The sequence below is a fragment of the Callospermophilus lateralis genome, chromosome 3 (genome assembly GCF_048772815.1).
Source record: "Callospermophilus lateralis isolate mCalLat2 chromosome 3, mCalLat2.hap1, whole genome shotgun sequence".
In the NCBI taxonomy this organism is placed as follows: domain Eukaryota; kingdom Metazoa; phylum Chordata; class Mammalia; order Rodentia; family Sciuridae; genus Callospermophilus; species Callospermophilus lateralis.
This window is the reverse complement of record NC_135307.1, coordinates 130,665,613-130,681,403: the sequence shown is the minus strand read 5'-3', so window position 1 is coordinate 130,681,403 and position 15,791 is coordinate 130,665,613. Positions and strand designations below refer to the sequence as shown.

At 38.1% G+C, this 15,791-nt stretch overlaps 1 protein-coding gene across 2 annotated transcripts in view; it reads left to right on the top strand.

The window, feature by feature from the left end:
• The window catches only part of Adamtsl3 (ADAMTS like 3), a 319,937-nt gene that overhangs the window by 244,115 nt on the left and 60,031 nt on the right, over nt 1–15,791 (top strand). For both annotated transcript variants that reach the window (XM_076851278.2, XM_076851279.2), the window contains exons 20-21: nt 5,066–5,219; nt 13,335–14,406. In XM_076851278.2, coding sequence (XP_076707393.2) covers nt 5,066–5,219; nt 13,335–14,406 — 1,226 coding nt within the window. The remainder of the gene's footprint in view (nt 1–5,065; nt 5,220–13,334; nt 14,407–15,791) is intronic.

The window sequence follows — 15,791 nt, the reverse complement described above, 5'->3', positions numbered from 1 at the left end:
TAAAGGTGAGGTTTGAGAGCGTTGTTTGTTTAAGATTATAAGATGGCATGAGATAGAAAGACAACTAGAACAGTCAGGAAAAAAAATAAAAGACAAAAATTAAAAGTAGCAGACGTACAAGTTATAATAGCAAAAAATAAATCAATTGAAAAGAGAATGGTGTACAGGATGGAGTACATCATGAGAAGAATGGAAAAGAGCAAAGGTGCAATATTGATTTTAGAGACAACGATGGGTATGGAAAGCAGAAAAAGGAAATCAAACATTAGCATAACTGGTATTTGGTGAGAACAGCAATACAAATGTAACAGAAAAATATTCAAAGATAATGTAAGGGGAACTGACTTCCTTTAGCAATGACTTTTTGTCAGCAGGTCATAAAGGCACATCATGTGCCAAAAAATATAACCTCCTGAGACAGCCTGCATAAGGTGCTGGACTTTGTGGATAAAGAATTTATCCACAGGTCTCTGAGCAGGAAGGGCAAACACATCAACCACAAAAATTTCCTGCTGGTCCTCATTTGTTCTTCATTTGTCAATGCAAGACAGTGGAGCGGGATCTAAGGGAAAGAAAGCATGACCCAGAAGTTTCTCTTCATCCAGGTTGCTCTTTATGTAGAAAGGTACCAGAAAGGCAGTCAGGGAACATGATGCTGATGAGCCCCTCTTGAAAACCCCATAGAGTCAAGAGGAGACATAAAGATGATTTAAAATAGAGAATACAGGAATGTTTTGACCCTGGTAAAAAATGATGGAAGATGAATGATGAATTCATTTAATTGTAGAATTAAAACTAATCTATTAGCAGTTCAGAACAGAATGTAAACTGCAGAAATCTTGACATCATCTAAATGATATAATGTGAGCTAATTGGGAACTTGGAGAGGAGAGGTGCTTAATTCCTCATTATTCATAGTAGAAGGTCCCTAGGATACTTTCTGAAGTCAAAATATGTCATTAAAAATAACTTTCCAAAGTAGACATTATTATTGCTGTGGGTATATACATGACTGCATGACCAATGTAATTCTGCAACCTGTACTCTCAGAAAAATGAGAAATTATATCCCATCTGATTCAAATGTATGATATGTCAAGATCATTGTAATCGCATGTGTAACTAATTAAAACAAATTTTAAAAAGTAAAAAAAAAAAACTATCCAAATCTCTTGTTGGTTTTCTTAATCTTATTTCTTAACTTTAGACGTTCTTTGAGGGAATTAATTATAGTAGAAAAAGATGTATATTCATCAAATCCTTTTATTTTAGTTTTTTCTTACTGTACTTAATAAAATCACATTAAATTCAAATTTAAATTATATGATACACAGTGATTATCAAGTATTAATGCTATTTTATATATAGCATTTGGGTGATTCTTTAAAGTATCAGTCAACTTTGCAGCTACAACTAAATGCCTGAGGCAATGAATTTATGAAGATAAAAATTTATTTAGCTAGATTTTTGAAAGTTCAAAGGTATGACAACATGCATCAGCTCAGTTCTGGTGAGACTGGTAAATAACAATAGTGGGAGCAAGTGTCACAATTCTCAAGTCAGGAAGGAGAGTATGGGAATGTATGGGGTTCCCACAATCCCTGTCAAAGGCACATCCCCAGTGATCTAAGGACCTTCAACTGTCTCCAGTCCTTAAAGACACTATAGCACCTCCCAACAGCACCACATGGGGACCATGCCTTTATATATGAACCCTGGGGAGGCATTCAAATTACAGCCAAACCATACTACTTTCCTTTTTAAACATTGTTAAAATTTATTAGTTCTATTTTAACATAAAAATTACAACTATTAATGGAGTTCCATGTTATGTTCCCGTACATGTATGCATGGCTAATGTTTATGTCAGGTTCAACATATATTTCCCCTCAAATATTTATCTGTGTGTGTGTGTGTGTGTGTGTGTGTGTGTGTATGTATGTGTGTGAGTGATATTGGTAATTGCACCCCAGGGTGCTCTACCACTGAACTATTTCCCCAGTCCTTTTTATTTATAACTCAATTGCTGAGTTATAAAAATTATGACTATTAATGGGGTTCCATGTGATGTTTCACTAATTTGCTTAGGCTAAACTTGAACTGGTGATCCTCCTGCCCCAGCCTCTCAAGTCACTGGGATTACAGGCATGTGACCCTGTGCCTAACCATTTATCATATTGTTGTGGTGAAAACATTAAAATACTTTTTCTCTAGCTTTTTGAACTGTGAACTACTTTATTGTTATCTATACTCATCTTACTTTGCAATAGCGCACTAGAACTTCTTGTTCCTGTTACTTCTTATGTGTTGATTAATCTTTCCCCATCCCTTTACCCCACCCCCAACACTACTCAGGCTGTGGTAATTGCCATTCTGTTCTCAACTTCTATGGGATCAACTTTTTTATCTTCCACATATGAAAGATCATTTGGTACTTGTCTTTCTCATTTCATTTAACAAAATGATATTCATTTCCATCCATGTCATCACAAATGACAGAATTTCATTCTTTTTATGACTGAATAAAATTCCATTGTAGATACAATATTCGCTTTATCCATTCATCAGCTGGTGGACACTTAAGTTGTTTCCTACTCTTGGCTACTGTGAATATTGCTCCAGTAAACGCTGGGAGTGTAGATGTCTCTTTGACATATGGATTTAATTTCCTTTGTATAAATACCTAGTAATGAGATCATTGGATCATGTAGTTCTTTTATTTTTTGAGGAACCTCCATACTGTTTTCCACAATGGCTGTATTAATTTATGTTGCTACCAACAGTGTGGAAGGGTTCCTTTTCTCCACATTCTTGCTTGCACTTGTTCTCTTTTGTCTTTTTTTGATCATGGCTATTCTTACTTGAGTGAGGTGATTTGTGTGTGTATGTGTGGTTTTGATGTACATTTCCCTGAAGATTTATTATGTTGAGCTTTTTTCCATCGATCATTTGTATGTCTTCTTTTGAGAAATACTATTTAGGTTTATTGCCCCTTTTTAAATATTTTGAAGTCAAGTAGTATGATACTTCCTGCATTCCTCTTTTGCTCAAGATTGCTTTGGCAATATACTATTAGCTGTTATCAAAAAGAAAAAAGAGGATTTTAGTGGAACCATACAAATTTTAGGAGTAGTTTTTTTTCTAGTTCTATGAAGAATGTTGTTGCTATTTTGATAGAAATAGCACTGAATCTGTAGCTCTCTTTGGGTAGTATGGACATTTTAACAATATTGATTAGTCTAATCCATAAATGTGGTATGTCTTTCCATTTTTTGTGTCCACTGCAATTTATTTCATCAATGTTTTATAGTTTTCATTGTATAGAATCTTTAGCTTTTTGATTAAATTTATTCCTAGATACATTTTGATAGCATTACAAATGGAGTTGCTTTCTTGATTTCTATTTCAGATAATTTGCTATTGGTATATAGCAATAATATTGATTTTTGGATGTGGATTTTGTACCCTACAACCATGTTCAATCATTTACTAGTTTTGATAATTTTTGGTGGAGTCTTTGGATTTTCTATATGTAAAATTATGGCATCTGCAAACAGTAGCAATCTGACTTCTTTTCCAGTTCAGATGCTCTTTATTCTTTCTCTTGCTTGATTGCTCTGGCTAGGCCTTCCAGTACTGTGTTGAGTAAAAGGGTAAAAAGTGAGCATCCTTGTGTTGTTCCAGATCTTAGAGAAAAGGCTTTCAGCTTTTCCTCATTCAGTTTAATGTTATCTGTTGGCTTATTATATATGGCTTTATTGTATTGAGATATTTGTCCTTTGTAACTAATTTGCTTCATGTTTTTATCACAAAGGAATGTTGAATTTTATCAGTTGTCTTTCTCCATTTTTGAGATGATCACATGGTTTTGTTCTTCATTCTATATTTTGTTCATTGATTCACATATGTTGAACCATCCTTATGACTCTGGGATGAATAATATTTTTTTAAGAGAGAGAATTTTTTAAAAATATTCATTTTTTCAGTTCTTGGTGGACACAACATCTTTATTTTATTTTATGTGGTGCTGAGGATCGAACTCAGCGCCCCGAGCATGCCAGATGAGCGCATTACCGCTTGAGCTACGTCCCGAGCCCATGAATAATCTTTGATCATGGTGAATAACCTTTAGTGTGTTGTTGAATTTGGTTTGCTAGTATTTTGATATTTTGATGAGGATTTTTGCAAATATGTCTAACAAAGATATTTGTCTATAGTTTTTTGTTTTTTTTTTTTTGTCCTTGACTGGTTTTGGTATCATGATAATGCTGGCCTCATAGAATGTGTTTGGATAAATTACCCCACCTTCAAGTTTTGGGTTAATTTAAGAATAATTAGTATTAGTTCTTTTCTAAAAATGTTTGGCAGAACTTAGCTTTCTGGTAGTTGGCTTTTCTTTGACATTTCTACATTTCTATTTTTTATGTTCCTGTTTCTGTCTTAAAAAACATAATCCACTAAATTATGCTACATTCATGTCTGAATATACCACAATTAATCCTGATTTTATATATGTAATTATAATTCCCAAATTAAAATATTACTCACAACAGAAGGAAGTAGAGTAAAAGCAGATCAGGGAGAGGGAGGAAAAGAGAGAGGGAAAGTACTGGGGCACAAGATTGATTGAATTATGTTATGTGCATATGTGGATATGGCATAATGAATCCAACTATTATGTCTAATTATAATACATCAATAAAAATACATCAATTAAGATTATTTTACTATATAAACAAATAGCTAAAAATTAAATTAGATATCAATTACAATGCCAAAAAAAATCTACAAAAATAAACTACTGTAAATTAATTACTTATCTCCAAAAGAAGGGAGTGAAGAAAGAAAGGGAGGTAGGGAGGGAAGGAAGGAAAAGGAGAGAAAGAAGAGGAAGGGTGGGAAGAAGTCGAGAGGAGAACTTCCATACCATAGAGATGTTCAGACTTGGAAATGACTTGCTTATTGGTACACCCAAACTTCAAGCTCCCTCTCCATTCCCCATCAGGGCCCTTGCTGTGGTTGGTGGGCTCACACTCCATGTGACTGTTGCTCAACTCTCCTTGCAGTGCTCTGTCACTTGTGGTGTTGGACTCCAGAGAAGAAAGCAGGTGTGTCAGAGGCTGACTGCCAGAGGCCGGCGTGTTCCTCTTAGCGAGACACTGTGCAGGGACCTACCAGGGCTTCCCCTTGTAAGATCCTGCCAGATGCCTGCGTGCCACAGTAAGTATGTAAAGGCCACACTTCACCAGACCTTGATTCTGCTCATTCTGTCCTGAGGCCTCTGGTTTCCACACATCAGCATATTTCTAATACATGGGTAAAGCAAATTAAGAAGAATTTAGACTTAATTTCAGCAACAAATGATAGAATGTGAAAGATCAAGATACAATTCTAAAGAAAGGTGGTTTTAAGAAATGTGCATCCACTTAGCAAATGTATCTTTGAAGCTTCTCACTTATTTATATTCTCCATGTGATTTCTTCCACTTAGAATTTAGGAGTGTGCCATTTAGAAGTTAGACTGATAAACTTCCTAGTTGACTTTGCCAGTAATAAATTTGTATCCAACCTATTAAAAGGAAAAGAGTTGGGCTGGGGTTGTGGCTCAGCGGTAGAGAGCTCGCCTAGCACATATAAGGCCCTGGGTTCGATCCTGAGCACCACATAAAAATAAATAAATAAAGATATTGTGTTCAACTAAAAAATAAATATAAAAAAAGGAAAAGAGCTGAATATTTTTTAATATTAAAGTATTTTTCTTCAGTGTAATTTGAAAACAGCAAGAATGAAAACATGAAGTACTTTTTTTTAATATGGCAGTTTGGCTACCCTTTTAATTCATTATAAGTAATAAACTTACTATGAAGAATTAATATAATGACCTCATTCTATTCAGAACTCTATGTATTTTCAGTGTTCAGGAGAGGATGCATATTTATACCCGTAGATGTATGTTTTCTGTAAGAGTGTCACAGCAGATGAATTCAGAGTTTCCACTACAGCAATTGAAATTACACAGCAGAGAGGTAGTAGGGAATAGGGACATTGTGAATAATAGTTTCTGGATCCATTTCCTGCTTTGCTTTTTCATCTTTTTTTTTCTTTAATTATTCCCTTGCAAAATAACATTCATTACCTCAGGTACCCTCCTGAACTTGCTTATGGTTAGAAAAAAAGATCTGAAGTGAATTATTCTTATTTTAATGCTGCTTGTGAGGGGGTTGTGTGTGTGTGTGCATATGTATGTGTGTGTATGTGTGTGAGTCAACTTTTCTGGAAAAACAAAACAATAGAAACATTAATTAAAATAATAACATTTATTAAGCACTTACCTTGGGGAATTCCTTGAATGCATTATCTCATTTAGTTCCCCCAGCAATGTGTGAGACAGATGTTACTCCATTTAGAGACAAGGAATCCAAGATTTAGGGAAAGTGTGAGATTTGCCCAAGGCCTGGTGCCTGGCATTTGGATCCCTTGGCCTATTTGACCACAAGTCTGTCCGATTCCTAAGCCTACGCTCTTCTTCACTTACTTTCTTTGCTGATTCATTGACAGCATTAACATTTTTCCTCCCTGGGAATCCTTTGAAAACAGATTTTCAAAATCTTAAGGTTCCAAGTTTAAAGTCTCCTGGAATTCAGGATTGTCTGTGGCAAATGGCACCATGTCATGCTTTGTTTGAGTGATTTATCTAATTTTTTTTCCTACATGGTTATTGTTGTGAATGGTTCTATAGCATTGTGATTAGATTCTAAACTATCTTAGAAGAGAGTGACATGAAAGTCATACTGGCAGTTTCCTCTAAACTAATAACAGAATAATATGGGAATACATTATGGCTATGAGGCCTTGCAATGTGGTACAGAATGAAATTATAAATTGTTATGGTGAACAATGGAGGACAGAATAAAATTACAAATTTTACATAGAAAAGTTATATTTTCTCTTTACTCCACCCTGTTCCCTAGCCTGCCAGACAAGGAGTGCATGGAAGCAGACAAGAGGCAAGAATGCACGCTCCCTGCAATAGCAAGGTCACCCTGAGCTGGGCCTGCACATCAGCTGCAGCCTGGCCTCAGTCCATCACCTTCCCTCCATGGCCCTTGCTTTGACTGTTTCTCCCTCTGTGCTCCTGAAGAGCATCCTCTTCTCCCTACATTTGTAGCACAGGACCAAGTGACAAGCTTGGCATTCTCCTGACCTCCCTGCCCCTGCTGTCTCTGCACCATTTCTCCACTGTCCATGTGCACTTAGTACTTGGATTGCCCTTCTAGATCTTCCAAGGCAGCATTGTAGACCTACAAGATACTCTACCTTTCTCCAAGACACACTACCAGGTACTATCTTCTGCTTCAACATTTGCCAACATACAGAACAGCCAACATCCATGTACCCACGATGACCTTTATAACACTTGCTATCCCCATTTCACATCCTCACCTCCTCTAGAACTCCATGATTGTCTTCATTTCCAATCAGACACTTGAAAGAATAATAGAAATGTAGTGTTTTATTTTGAAATTTTAAAATTATAACTCCTGGTGTCAGGGTCCTTGAGTTTTGGTGAAGAAGGATTCTTATTTTTCCCCAAAGTACTGAGATCAGGACCATTGAGGGAGGAGAGATATTCAAGATGCACTATGTGATTGACATATCAAGAATGTATGCCTTAGCCTCTTCCCAGTGTTATTTCAAACCCAGTTTCTTGTCTCCAGTCCTCTGTCTCCCTCTTTGTACCAGCTCATAGTCTGACTCTTGTGCTTTCCCAGCCTCATGCTCACACCCGGTGCAGTATGGCTTCCAATGCTCCTCCTCTTAAACTTGTCAGTTCTGATGTTTCAGTAAGGCCAATCCCTGCCTGACATCCTGCAGCCCTTAAAAACCAAGCCAGTTTCAGGATCCCCTCACTAGCACTCATCTTGTGCTTGTATCAGCTCCTATAGAATCCAAATGTATATGCATTACTTTTTCTTTTACATACTGAATCCTTCACTTATTCATTCAACAAAACAAGGCAGTGGGAGGAAACAATTTCATGAAGTAGGAAACCTTGAGGGGACTTCTGAAAGATAAGTATCCATTCATCAGGCCTACATGGGGGGAGGTACAGGAGGATTTGGGAAAAGAGAGCAACATGGACAAAGGTAGAAGGTGTCAAAAGAAGTGGTAACTGTGTGAGAACTCAAGCAGTCCCATAGGACTAGAACTTAGGTGAGTGATAACAAAAGAGACCTTGAGTTTCATGATGAATAGTTTAGATTTTAATGATCAGTTCATCTCCTCTGGCAGCTATGAATAAATATGAATAAATATGAAACTACAGGCAGGGATCTAGTTCAGGGAATATGGCAATATCTAGGTAAGCATCATGAGAGCAGTAGCAAAGAGGATGAAATCTAACAATGGCTCTGATGTGTAATCCAAGTTCTTGATGCCTGACTAGAGTAAGGAGCTGAAGGACAGGGACCGTAGCGTGTTTGTAAATGTTCAAAACCAGCTCTCCAGTGGGATCATGATAGGGGAGAAGTAGCTATCATTGGTTTGACAGTTTCAGTTTCCATTGTATAAATACTGCCTCTGTTTCCAGTTGCCATCCACCAGTGTGACATTGTTGAATACAGAGTTGGGAATAGATGCTAACAATCTCACTGATTTATGAGTTAATTTAGACGGTTCCCAGTTTCTGGCTTGAGAAAATTGGCAGAATCAGATGCCATTAACTTAGGGAATATAGAAAGTAGAGGATCATTGGGATGGGGGGACAGATAATATTTAGATTATAATATTGAATTCATTTTTTATATTTTTTATCTTTGTGGTGCTGGGGATCCAGCCTGGACTTCACCACTCTAGGCAAGTGTGCTGAGCTATATCCCCAGCCCAGATTATAATACGTGAAGAAACTTTTATCAGGAAGAGATTTCTAGTAGACAGTGGATAAATAGGTCTGAAGCTCCAGAGAGTGGTCTAGGAGAGACAGATCAACTTGGGAGACATTAACCTAAAGGAATTATTTAAGATCATCCAAGGAAAACTATAGGGCAAGAAGAGAAAGTGGCCAAGCACTTGCACCCAAGGGGTAGAAACATCTAGTAGGATACTGGCAATAACAGGATCAAAGGGAACCATAAAAAAAGGTTTAAAATGTTGGGAAGGAGAGACTTCAGGAAGGAAGTGATTGTAGTGCCATACACTCTAGAATGGACAAATAAGAACACAGAGGGAGGGCGCTGTATTTATCACTGAGAGGCCATGTGTGGTCTTTCCCAGAGAGTTTTAGTGCAGTTCTGGGAGCAGAAGCCAGACGGCATTTAGTTGAAAAGGGCAATAGAAACAAGTAAGTGAAAGCCATTTTTTCAGGATGATCTGGGATTTACTATAGCCATGGGACCTGGGGCCTTCATAACTCTTTTAGCAAGTCCCGCCCACCGTATCCCTTGCAGCCTCCACTCAGCTACCTGTTTTCCTACATTCCAAGAAGCCTAAAAAGAATCCAGAAAAACTGCCCAGGGTTTTTACACAGCTTCAAATGAGCTTGATGGATCTTCACTCCCAGAGGAAGGAAAGGGAATCAGCACCAGCCTAGCAGCCAGATTGAGGGCTGGATTCTGAGTAGGTGGAGTTCCAGCAGGGATAGGAAGGCTTACTTAGAGGCTGGGTCACAGCCAAAGCCCATTAGGGAGTGGCAGGAGTCAAATGCTGGCTAGACCAAGTGTAAATATCCAGCCCAGATGGCTTGGGGCAGAAGCCTGGCTTGACACCAAGCCTCAGACTCATGGCAAAGATACCATGGGAGTGAAGGCAGGACAGACAAGTGAGGAGCCACAGGCAACTCCTGTGAAGAGCCCCAGGAACCTAGAGCTGGCCTGTGTGGCATGGTGGCACAAAGACTCAAAAGGGGGACACAGAGAAGAAAATGCTTCTCATTTTCTAAGAAATCTCCATACTGCTTTCCATATTGGCTTCACCAATTTGCAGTCCCATCAGCAGTGGATGAGTGTACCTTTAGAAGAGATAAAAAATGTGGCATTTCTCAAATCCAGCACAGTTGAGAGATGAGTTAGTCCCTTTGCACAGGCCAGAACCCCCTCCAGAAGGATGCTGAAGTACCTGCTTGCTCTCTGCAGAGTGGACGATGCCCTTGCCTAATGAGCCTTAGCCAATGTCACTGCATTGGGACATTTCCATATATGGGAGGATGCAGTCTCCCAGAACTGGACCAATTTTTTGTCTAAGAATTGAGCCCAGTGTCACCACACTCCAGGCATTGCTCTGGAGAAACTTAACATAATCCTAGTGACTCTGGAGGCTGAGGCAGGAGGATCACAAATTCAATGACAACCTCAGCGATTTAGCAAGACAATGTCTTAAAATAAAAAATATAAAGGGCTGGAGGTATCTCAATAGTAGAACAGTCCTGAGTTCAAATCCCTGTGGGGTGTGCATGTATGTGTTTATAATTATCGGTGGAAAATGCATTAATACACTAACCTGCCAAACATCATAATTTGGTAACACAGTACACAGTGGAGTCTGGGTTGTTTACCCTTGAGGGCACATGGCTAATTGGGAGCTGTGACTTGCTGCTTGCTGCCCAGCATCACCAAGAGAGTGATGATTCAAAATATGGTTTCTCCTGAATGCAGATAGCTTTTGTACCATAAGAAAGTCAAAGGAGCATTAAGTGGAACCATCCTGATTAGGGGACCATCTGTGATGACTCAAAGTATGATTACTGAAACAGAGACCAGAAAGCACTCTTCCCTCTATCTTCTTATAGAAGATGTTGCATGTTGCACAGGAATCTCGTAGATAACATGGATGCTGTTTCTTATTTTCCCTTTCCTCTTTACCAGCAGCATCCCATAAGATTGTCTTTCAGTAAAATAAACTGGGACAAGAATACCTCTCTCTACTATTTTGGTTTAATCATGGTACACTCTAGGGCAATGGTCCTCAAACTTTGCTGCACATTCAGTCCCCTGGGGAGCTTTTAAAAACTTTAATACCCACACTGTACACTAAATTAGAACTTTTGTGGATGGAACCTAGGGCATTGAGATTAATAAATAGTTAGCTGTTTTGATTGAGCATTTTCTGTGAAGATTAATTATTTTGAAAACCATTGTTTCTATAGTAATGAGTGGACTATGAATTTAACCAGAGAATGTGTTAGTTTTCTTTTACTATGACAAGGTATCTGAGAGAAATTGATTAACAGGAGGAAAACATTTATTTTGGCTTGTGGTTTCAGAGGTTTTAGTCTTTGGTCAGAAGGCTCCATAGTTTTTGGTGGTGGAAGGGTAAGTTGGAATAAAATTGTTCACCTCATGATGATGAGAAGTAAAGAAGGAGAGAAGGAGGCCAAATACAAAATATACTCTTCAAAGGCCTACCTGTCTCTCAGGACCTACTTCCTCTAACTATGCCCCACCTCCTAAAGTTTGCTCCACCTCCAGCACCACAGGCTGGCAACCAAGCCTTTTAAGCATGTGGCTTTTAAGGGACATTTTATGTCCAAAACATAATACCTCTATAATGTCTTCTTTCTGCCTTTGGTCATGATTCAAAGTAAGTTCAAAATTTTATGTTGCCCATTAAAAGAAAATCTATATGCTTTAACTGGCTAGGGCCAGATTGACATTCTCTGTGGATACTCTGTAATCCAAAGAGGAAACTGTCCAAGTGGCAGGTCATCTGATACCACTTAGAAATGAGCTGAGGGAATATCCTGGGTTAGAACCCTTGGACCCATTCTGAGTTCCATAGGCCTGAACTACCAGATGCACATCAATGAAATTTGTATACAAATTAATCATGTGCCCTTCACTGAAAACCTCTATTTCAGAAATTATGAGTCTCTGTTGCTTTTCTGAACCTAATAACACCACTAAACCCCAGAAGGTTGCCACACTGAAAAAGGCTTATGAACCAGCAAGAGGACTGTAGAGTTTATTCTTGTAAACAGTACATACCTTGTAACTACTTCCAAGGCCTGAGAAAACCAAGTAAGAGGAATATTGATCTGGTTTTTCTCACAGCATGTCAATGCTGCTATTAATTCTCAGAGGTCCAAAGTAATGAGGTCCCAACTTCATGAACTCCTGAATCGAGCAATACTTGATGCAACTCCAGTCCTTCTCCTACCACTCACTAGTATCGCTAAGCCCTCCAGCTCATACCCCACATCTGCCCAGAGACCAAAATGTATCATCAAGCAGGAACCAGGCTTGTTCCCACATCATGGTCCCCTCCCTCTCCTCCAAATCACACAAATCACAGTATATTTCCTCTCAGGTAAAACAGGGAGAGAGGCACTTCCCTGGGGACAGGATCTGAGGTGTGTCGTCCTTGGCCCCAGCCTGTTCACTAGAATCCATGCCAGAAAAAAGCCAGCCCATCTCTGACTCCCCCTCAGTCTGCTCTGTACCTTCTTGCCAAACCTGCCTTTGTTACCTAGCGAGTGGGCACAATAATCATATAGAAGAGCCCATTAAGTGCCTACTACTATGCTGTGCCCTTGACACAAACAATCTGACTTAATTTCCACACTCCTCTAATGAAAGTACTAATTAAATTATCCAGTTTACAGATAAGAAAACTAAGGCTCAGAAAAATGAAATGACTTATTCATGTGGCAGAGCTAAGGTTCAAACTCCAGATTTGTCTGGCTTCAAAATACCTGCTTTATCTTTTCTTTTTTGATCATGGCTCCCCATTGCTTCCTCAGACCCCGCCATGCTTGTTTAACTGGCATATTTGGGCTAGTTTCTGCAATTGTCTAACCTCATTCTCCTTTTTGAACCCTTCAAATGAATTTATTCACATTTCCATTCTCTTCTTTCTTCAGATTTGGTGTAGCCATGACTCCAAGCCAGACTAGCTCCTCAAAGGTAACCCTGCCAAATGGTAGAGGCCCAACGTATCAGATCACCCTCTTACTGATGAAACCTATACCCAAAAACTGGTGAAATAGGGAGAGAGGCACTTTATGAATTATATATTATGAAGCCATCATATGATCATGCATTAGAATGAGTATTTCTCTAATGTAGAATAACCATTCCCTAAATTTCATTAAAGCATTTAACCCCTTACTTCCCCAAAACAGGGCTTTGTAAAATAAATCACATGTTTTCATGCACCTCATTTAAACTTGCATTCTTTGCTGAAGTACTAGATAGTTGTAAAATTTGTGTATACATGTATCGTGTTATTCATGTTTTAACTCAAATATTTTAAAAGAGTAATGTAGGTTTGGGATATGACTGTCAAAAAGTTGTTAGTATTTTTGAATTTTTTAAAATTTTCTTTTCTTTCTTTTTTCCTGCAGAAGTAAAACCAAAGACAAAAATAAAACTTGGTGAGCAGGGTCCTCAGATTCTCAGTGTCCAGAGAGTCTATATTCAGACAAGGGAGGAGAAACGTATTAATCTGACCATTGGCAACAGAGCCTATTTGCTGCCCAACACATCTGTAATTATTAAATGCCCAGTACGACGATTCCAGAAGTCTCTGATCCGGTGGGAGAAGGATGGCCGTTGTCTGCAGAACTCCAAACGACTTGGCATCACCAAGTCCGGCTCCCTGAAGATCCACAGTCTCGCAGCCCCTGACATTGGTGTGTACCGATGCGTTGCAGGCTCAGCCCAGGAAACAGTTGTGCTCAAACTCATTGGAACAGACAACCGGCTCATTGCACACCCCGCCCTCAGAGAGCAAATGAGGGAATATCCTGGGATGGATGGCAACGAAGCTGATAGTTTGGGAACTGCGTGGCATAAAATGAGACAAATGTGGAGTAACAAAAATGAGCTTTACCTACATGATGATCAAATTAATAACCAGCCTTTCTTAAGAGCTTTGTTAGGTCACTGCAGCAATTCTGCAGGCAACACCAATTCCTGGGAGCTTAAGAATAAGCAGTTTGAAGCAGCAGTTAAACAGGGAGCATATAGCATGGATATAGTCCAATTTGATGAACTGATAAGAAACATGAGTCTGCTTCTGGAAACCAGAGAGGTCAGTGATGACCTTGCTTCTCAGGTGATTTACCAGCTGGTGGCTGAGTTAGCCAAGGCCCAGTCAGCACACATTCAATGGAGGGGCATCCAGGAAGAGGTGCCTCCTGCTGCTCAGCTCAGGGGCACAACAGGAAGTGTGCCCCAGAGCTCAAAAGTGAAAAACTCAGGCAGGCTGACCTTTAAACCAAAAGGACCTATTCTCATGAGGCAAAGCCAACACCCTTCAGTTTCATTTAACAAAACAATAAATGCAAGGATTGGAAATACTGTGTATATCACTAAAAGGACAGAGGTCATCAATATACTCTGTGACCTTCTTACCCCCGGTGAGGCCACATATACATGGACCAAGGATGGAGCACTGTTACAACCATCAGTAAAGTAAGTAAAATAAGAATACAAAATTCATTTTTGTAGTCCTTTTTTAATGGCCATTCTAGATTTCTTGAAAACATTTCAAATTCTTTCTCCTAAGAATATGTTTTTAACTAAAACAAAACTAAAGAATGTTAGGATGTTCTTTACACACATGCATTTGGAATTTTTTAAACTTAAACTATCGTGTTTTCTCAATTACTATAATATTGATGTAAGACTGAATACAGTAAGAATGAGTTTAAAGCACATATAGATAGACTCTCCCTTTGTATAGCACAAAAATAAAATCACTATAAGCCCTCTAAAAAAACAGGCATAGAAGTAGTAATCTGTTAAGTTGCAAGTGCAAATCAGAATTCATAGAGCTCTTCCATATCTAGGAGATATGGATTTCATTTGAGCTCACGCTAGGTTGGTAGGGCAGGATTGAACAATTTTCTGATCAGGTCATAGAGAAACAGAATCCCATGACCACTTCAACGTCAGTCTGAACCAGGGACCATGTCTCATAAACATCACCCATGATGTCTGACTATCAAACAGTAACCTTAGCAGAAAAATTGGATATCCAAAATAATTTTCTGTTTTCATGCATTGTCTTATGCCATACAATAGAAAAATAAAATGATAAGAAACAAAGTTTTCTGAGATGCTTAAAGTACAATATTCAGTCATTTTATTTTGATCTCTATGTTAGGGCAAAAATACCCCATTTCATTTATTTTACATAAAACAAGGGATAACCAATATTAACTCATTTTTGCATTCTTCTAATTTTGCTGTTTTACATAAAGACACTGTGCTTTCTTTCAATTTGCATTTAAGAGTGCAACTTGCACCTTATCTGTCTCTAGAGATTGTAAGAGAAACAAACAAAACAGCAGGTGTGAAATTGGTTTGCACACCATAAAGTACTTTCAAAAAGCAAGTTTAATTTTCATCTTTTTTGTGTGCCTTGAGCCTAATAAACAAAACATCAGAAACCCAGGTAAAATTCACTTTTTTAAAAATAATAAATTATTAGGCTAAGGCTTAAACAAAAATATAGGAAAAAGTCTAAATTTTGTATTTGTATCTTAGGACTCTTAACACAATTTTGCAATGAGATTATAAAAGTGGAATAAACCATTAAGTTTATTCGTTCTTAAATCTTTTAGTCTGAGGGCCTCTTTAAATTTAAAAATGATTGAGGAACCCAAAGAGTTTTTGTTGAGTTATATTTATTGCTGTTTAGCTTGTTATATATATAAACCAAGAAACATTTTGAACATCTCTATTGATTCATTTAGAAAAAAATAAGCTTTGTATATGCCTATTACATGTTTATATAAATATTTTTTAAAAAGCAATACCCACCATCTAGAATTACTGATACCAGTGGAATTGCT